The 7,417-nt window shown below is 28.4% G+C and overlaps 1 protein-coding gene across 1 annotated transcript; it reads right to left on the reverse strand.

Moving 5' to 3' along the window:
* Positions 1-682: 682 nt before the first annotated feature.
* On the reverse strand, positions 683-2,250 carry LOC107913253 (bidirectional sugar transporter SWEET14). The gene is made up of 6 exons (XM_016841784.2): positions 2,069-2,250; positions 1,945-1,981; positions 1,632-1,845; positions 1,388-1,549; positions 1,188-1,307; positions 683-1,097 (listed from the first exon to the last, which is right to left on the reverse strand). The coding sequence occupies exons 1-6, from the start codon at positions 2,118-2,120 to the stop codon at positions 855-857; spliced, it is 828 nt and encodes a 275-aa protein (XP_016697273.1). The 5' UTR covers positions 2,121-2,250; the 3' UTR covers positions 683-854.
* Positions 2,251-7,417: the final 5,167 nt, after the last annotated feature.

Below are 7,417 nucleotides of genomic sequence, written 5' to 3' on the forward strand. Positions count from 1 at the left end.
AGTTTGTAAGCATTTTATATGAATGTGAACAATTTTACATTGAGAACAATTTATCAATCTAATGGTTGGAATCCTTATTGAGTGGTTGAAATTAAAATATATTAATTTCACGGTATATTTTATGAAAAATAAAATACCCTTTAGAACCTATTCCCAAATTTTATAAGAACCCTAGAAATAGAAAAATTCCCAGAAGAAAAAATTTGAAAAAAAATTTACTTAAATTCTAATAAACAAATACTAGATTATTTGCACAAACTCGTTAGTGATACAAAATAGAAAAATTATAGAAAGGAAAGCAAAGCATTTGTCAAAGAGGGTAGAAGAAACAAATCGTAGAATTAGAGCATCTGTAAGGGAAATGTAATTATTTGTATCTTCACCGACACTTGAGCATACACCCTTCTCAAGATTTTGTGGCAGCAACTTTTTTCATTTTTTAATTAATTTATTTTAATACCACATTATTGAAATTTAATTCACTCAATAAGTAAGTAAGATCTGCATGACATTTCGGTATTTTTTTCAATGCAAAATTGAAAATTTGAAGTCTTTGTACTGTTTAAAAATGTTAAACGACCTAAAAAATTGAATATTATTTGTGTGCATTATATTTATATCCAAATTTAACTATTCTTTCAAAATAAAATATCTGGAAATACGCCATGCCATTCCTTCTATATACTTAAAATTTTCTATGGTTGCAATATTACTTCAAATTTTTATACAAAATAGGAAAGTATTGAATATGTTAAAATGAATTTCAAACTTAGTAAATGTTTGTATGAATTCCTTAACTCACTAAGTCCAAGATCCATTATTACTTGCAATGCCATTTTATGACTTTCAAGAGTTCAAACGTTGAGTTCACTAGGGACAACTTGTGAGTTGCTAATCATCCCTGCAACTCCATAATTCATGGCACCTTCTTGATTCTGGTTTACAGTACTTTGTTGGACATTATTAGCATTCGGAAATTGCTCTAATTGGACCTTGTTGTTGCTATCAGGCAAGACCAATGCTTTCGTTTCGCCGCGATATACAAGATATAATATCATCTGAGTTATTCCAAAGCTGAACCCCAAAATGTTTGGTGTCTAAAACAACATAAAGAAACTGAATGAATCGATAGATAACCAAAAAATTTCGTATTTTGTGTATACAAACAAGTATTATAGACTACTTACTGCTATGTAGAAATCTTTTAATGAAAACCCATAAAGAAACCATGTTATAGCACAGAGAGTCAAAAAGAATGACAATGGGAATGGCATGTATTCCACACTCTTCGTTTTTATCACTAATCTCTGCAAAGTTTATAAATTAAAAAAAAAGGAATGTTATTTCATTATTAACAAGTTAATGAGTTTTATTTAGTTTTACTTACAATGATGCTAAGGGGAGCAGCAAAGACACAAACTGAGAAGATGGCACAAATCCACCCTACGATAGAAACTCGAAGATGGCCTTTAAAAAATACCAAGGTGACAAGTATGATTAATCCTAATGCCACTATGTTGAAAAATATAACCAGCTTTGTCGTGTATATCTGCAATGCAAATTGCTATTAAAATAATAATAATAATAATAAAATAAAAGATAAGGTTTAAAAAGGGTATATTGATACGTACCCTGGCTGTTTTGGTAGCATAAATCAGGTAAAAAATGAGATAAATGGATTCGATGCAGGAGCCAATGGAGTTAATGGTGATGAGCATGACTGCATCGTGTTGCTTGAGGAAAGCGTAGTAAAGAAGCAACATGGCACTGAAAAGTGCTACTGAATATGGAATCGATTGAAAACCTTCTGTTGATTTCTTCTTGAAAATCTTGTAAAAAGTTGGCCTTCGTTTTGAACCCAAAATAAATATATAAATAAAGATGTTAATATATGCATATTCCCAATAATTAGACGAAATATTAAAGAGTTAGTAGAAAACCTACAGTGGGGCAAGATAAACAAAGAAAGACAAAATATTCCCTGCACAAAATTAAAGGTAGTAGTAAAGATGTAAGAAACAAGTATAAACATGGTTAGAGGTTAATTAATGATGTAATTAATAGGTACCAAGAAGACCAAAAACAATAGAGAAACTTTGATCATGGATGTTTGCAGCCATTGTTGTTGATATGAAGCTCTTTCTCTGTATTGATCAGTGTAGAGAAGAAGAAAGAACTTATATATTTTACTCTGCATAAAATCCCATATATATATATATATACACCATAGCTTTGAAGCTTATTTAATTATTTGATGATGGGATGACACACATAACTTGTTGATGAACAAACTTGCCCGGATATTTTGTAGGGAGGGGGCTAGGGTTAAACAATATGATGAGCTGTATACTTTATCTGGGCGTTTTAATTTCATAGCTTTTTTTTGCTTTTGATCTTTTGATTTTTGCCTAATATAAGTAACTGTATAGGTTAGCTTCATCTTGTCTTATAGCTGTATATATGCTTTAGCTGCCTCAAAGTGTAAAGCTCTTGCGTTTCCCAAACTAAGTCTTTTTGGCTTTTTTATCAAGGCCAAGTGCACAACATTGTGTGTACTCTTTTCCCAATTAACTAGCTAATAAAGTAGTGCATATATACAAATGTATTTAAAAAATAATATAGTAGAAGAGTCAGATTGAAGCTTTATTAAATTGAAATTACATATTTGAAATAAGTTCCATATTTATTAGAGTATTTTTATCTTTTATATATTTTTAATAAAATTAATATATGTTGATATTTGAATCCATACCACCAATATTTATAAAATCTTTTCTTTAAAACTTTAATTAAAGTATTATTTTAATATTTTTTAATGTTATTATACAAATTGCTTCACCCATATGTTTATTTTAATTCGGTACATATTGTATATGTATTGTTATTATTTTGAAATATTACGTCACATAATTTATTATATGTTATTTTTATACAATGGTGGATCCCGGCATTAAGTTTTGGAAGGTCTAACTAAAAATTTTAAAAACTTTGAGGATTTTAGTGAGAATTTTCAAAAATTTTATTAGGTCTAATTAAAATTTATAAAAATTTTAAGAACATTTACAAAAAAAAAAGAAGTTGAAGAGTCGAATTGAAATTTTTAAAATTTTTCAAAAGTATAATAATAATTTTCAAAAATATTGAGGGCTAATTAAAATTTACAAAAACTTTCTTAATCTCTTATGCCTTAATGAGTATCCACCTCAATTTTTAAATACATATCTAAAATACATGATTTTCACAAATTCTAATTTACTACTTATGTTACCGGTAAAGGTTGAAAATTACATAATAGAATTGTTCACCTCTCGTTATTAAAGAGAAATAAATGTTGGATCCATCATCTTAATTAATTGGGAAACAAAAAGAAAAAGAGGAGAAAAGCAGCGTTGCTTGCTTGGGGATGGCATTAGCTGTTTGATGACGTGAAGCAAATGATTGGGAAATGTGATCATTAAATGGGAATAAATGGGGGAGTTCGTATGAATATTGAAAGCAACTAAATTTAGTAATCTAAAAGTCAGATAAGATAGAGGGGAGCAACTATTTATCACAACTGCTCCACTCTATTATATTATGGGCATTTTTACTTGAAAACCCCATATTCATTTCAAGCAAATTGGTAGAGAGGATCTGATTTTGGGTTCCATATACTTGTTATACGTTTTGTTAAATAAGAGATGTAAGCTCAAATAAAAAGGAAAGCTTAGGCTTAGGTGGAGTTGTTGTTTGTACGTGAGACACCCCATTAGCGGTTACGTTTAAACGGTTCTTAGTCCTACACACCGATGCGGCGACGCGTTATCTTTTGCCCCTATTTCTAGTGCCCCCCTATTTTTTGTTTTGTTTGCTTTTTTCAAAAAACCATCAGCGCCCGCTTTTGCTCATTCTCCGCCCAAACTTCAATGCACTATTAATCACTTCAATCATGAATTTCATTCTATTCTACTACTTTATAATTTATGAAATTTGTTTTTATTTTCACTTTTATTTATTTCATCATCGCATTTTACGAAAAAAGTACAAGTTAATTTAATTAGGTAATTTTGTTAAATTTTTCATTTTAATTCGAAAATTTTATATGTAAAAGATTAATAAAAATTAATAGGTGAACAATTTATAGAATTGATGTTATTCATTCCAACTCATTTAGGTCATTACTAAAAAACTATTTTGCTAAGCATATGATATGATTGTATAAGTGTTTTTGGGTTTTTTTTAATATTTTTTATAAATCAATAAAAATTTGTCTATAATAAAATTTACATCAATAACACCATGCATTAAGTTTTTTTCATTTATCGATTGAACTAAAACAAGTTTTTGTTTTTATATCAAACTTTAATATGTATATTTGTTACATACATTTTTATATGTTTGTGCATATTAATAATGTTGTTGATGAGTTAGTGTCACAAATTAATTCGACATCAACTCAGGATTGATGACAAAACAATGATAAACAACTCTATTCATTTAGTATTCTTAATCTGATGTATTTTTGTGTCTAAATTTTGTTTTACTCACAATTTAGTCTATTCCTTTTAATATCGTACATATTCGTGTGTTATTATTAATTAGCTTCAAATCATACATTTCATTATTTATTTATGTTGTTTTCAAACAAGCCTTTGTGTCCTAAATGGATGTTTTCCATGCGCATATGCGTGTGATAAAATTTCTAATATTAATGTTGTTACTGATTGAACTGGTGTTATAAGTTAACTCGATACCAACTCAAGATTGATGACAATACCATGATAAACAATTGTACTCTTTTAGTATTATTAATATGATGTATTTTTATGTTTAAATTTAGTTTTACTCACAATTTAATCTATTTTTTATTTTTATTAATTAGTTTCAAACCATATATTTCATTATGTATATATGTTATTTTCAAACACACTTCTGTTTTAAATATGTGGCTTCCATGCACATATGTGTGTGATAGAATTTCTAATATTATTAATTTATTTAAGTTCTCAACTTTTGTAAAATTTAAAGACCAGATCCTAATAAATTAAAATAGATGAACTAAGTCGTTATTTTTTATAATGAAAAGATGGAATTCATAATTACTTACAAATTAATGCATCTTAAAGAGGTAAAAGTATTATGGAGGCCCTTGTACTAAAAGTTGAATTGTATTTTGCCCCCTTTAGTCAAAATATGGGTAAATTAGTCCATGTACATTAGATCAAAGACTATATTGATCTTTTTGTTAAAAATTCTATCCATTTCTACTATTAAAAACTGGTCTTTTATATTAGAATGAGGTACACGTGGCGTGGTTATTCTATTAACCACATCAGTTTTTAATAGTAGAAATGGATGAATTTTTTAACAGAAATGACTAATTTTCTATTTGATCTAATGTATATGGACTAATTTGTTTTTTAATAAAAAAATGAAATACAGTCCAACTCTTAATACAAGGGCTCTACGAACCTTTTACCTCTTAAAGATTAATCTTCCTACCAAAACAAACCTCCGATGTGTTGTACATTTATTAAGGAACATGCACACATTATAGAAAGTAATAGTCATGTGGTGAAAAATATATATTGAAGTAAAACTATGATAATAGTTTTTTACTATATTTAGAAGGTTTAATATATAGATTGGCACATGAACTTGACAAATTTTTTCACATTGGCCCCTAAACTTGTTTTTGGATCATATTAGTGTTAGAATCGTAAATCAAAATATGATATAAAACTTAATAAATCATAAATCATGATCTATCACGTCAAATCATCAAGAACAAAACGATAACAAAACTAGGTGCAGAAGCGTACCTGAATCCATGGGTTCTTTGAAATTTTTTCTAATCTTAGAATTTGATCTTCCAAATTAGCACACAAGAAATCTTGAGAAGGTGTCTCTCTTTTTTCTAAGGATGAGATATTAGAAAAGTTACCTTGTGCGTAATTTAGGGACCATAACCCTAATATATAACTTTGGCACATTAGCCATAATTTCTAATCAACCAATCATCAATTAGAAATTAGTTACTAGAGTATCTACACATATTGACCCATACTTTATTCAATAATTAGTTTATTCAATAAACCTTAACTAAATTAGATCACTTTTAATTTGGGCTAACCAATTATGATAATAAATAATAACATGTAATTACCCTTATTATATATGTGATGTCCATAATTTTCAACAATCTCCCACTTGGACTACTTATATTAATTACTCTATAATTACATGTCATTATATATCCTTATGAGCTCAAAAATTTACTATCATATCCATAAAGGTATTCCGAACAATCTCGTCCCTTAATTATGTTAACCTAGAACCAAGGCCACTTTCATTACATATATCGTAACTAAATCCATCCCTAATCACGTATATCAACACAACAAAATAACACAGATCAAGTATGGATGTGTAGCATGGGAATTATATACAATATGCTCTAAACATGTATATTTCCAACTGGTCCTCCTTAGTGAGATCAAACTTTACCAAAATTAGAGTGTGAATAAACCAAATAAATTTTATTTCTACAAAAAATAAACTTAATATCCGTAAACTAAAATAACTGAAATTTTGTCTATAACATAAAAGCTTTTAAAAGTACAAACTCCCAAAACCAAATATCCTTAAATGACATTACACTCATATGAGTAGTGTGCTCTTATAAAACCTTAGATACAGTCCCTTAGTAAGCGAATCTGCAATCATGGAGTTTGTCCTAATATGCTTTATAGGCACCTAACCACTCTGAACTTTTACTTTAACAAACAAGAACATAAAGTCTATGTTTTTTTTTACTTTGATGTGCTACTATTGCTATTGGAATAAAAGATTGCAATTTGTTTTCACAATTTGCACCTTAGTGACAAAATCTTGTATCCATATTCCATCAAAATCGAAATTTGTATATTGATGATCTCTAACTGATTAGACCTCCGATATGTGAGCATGTAATCTTTTGTTCTCTAAAAATTCCTTATAACCCCCTTGGATGCTATCCAATGGACCAAACCAGGGTTGCTTAACATATCTGCCTAACATCCCAACAATGTACACAATATTACACTGTATACAAAACTGAACATACATTAGACTTTCCACTAGTAAAATGTAAAAAATCTTATGCATTTTTGTAATCTCAAAATCATTCTTAGGGCACTGATTAAGACTATACTTATTATTGACAAGCAGTGTGTCATTAACATATAAAACCAAATATAGGACCTTAATCTCAATAAACTTATGGTATATACAATTATCAACAAAATTTATCTCTAAACCAAATGAGATAATCATTTGGTATAATTTGTAATACTATTGACGAGAAGTCTGCTTAAACCCATAGATGAAGTTTTTTTAATTTGCAAACCATTAACTTTGCACCATTAGACACAAAAATTTCTAGTTGCACCATATAAAT

The sequence above is a fragment of the Gossypium hirsutum genome, chromosome D08 (assembly GCF_007990345.1).
Source record: "Gossypium hirsutum isolate 1008001.06 chromosome D08, Gossypium_hirsutum_v2.1, whole genome shotgun sequence".
Classification (NCBI taxonomy): Eukaryota; Viridiplantae; Streptophyta; class Magnoliopsida; order Malvales; family Malvaceae; genus Gossypium; species Gossypium hirsutum.

Excerpts from the sequence above, each read along its gene's own strand:
- LOC107913253 (XM_016841784.2), bottom strand. The coding sequence starts at position 2,120 with ATGGCTGCAAACATCCATGATCAAAGTTTCTCTATTGTTTTTGGTCTT. Across the intron at positions 1,846-1,944 it reads TTTGTTTATCTTGCCCCACT|GCCAACTTTTTACAAGATTT; the intron begins GTAGGTTTTCTA and ends TTCAAAACGAAG. Across the intron at positions 1,550-1,631 it reads ATGCTACCAAAACAGCCAGG|ATATACACGACAAAGCTGGT; the intron begins GTACGTATCAAT and ends TTTGCATTGCAG.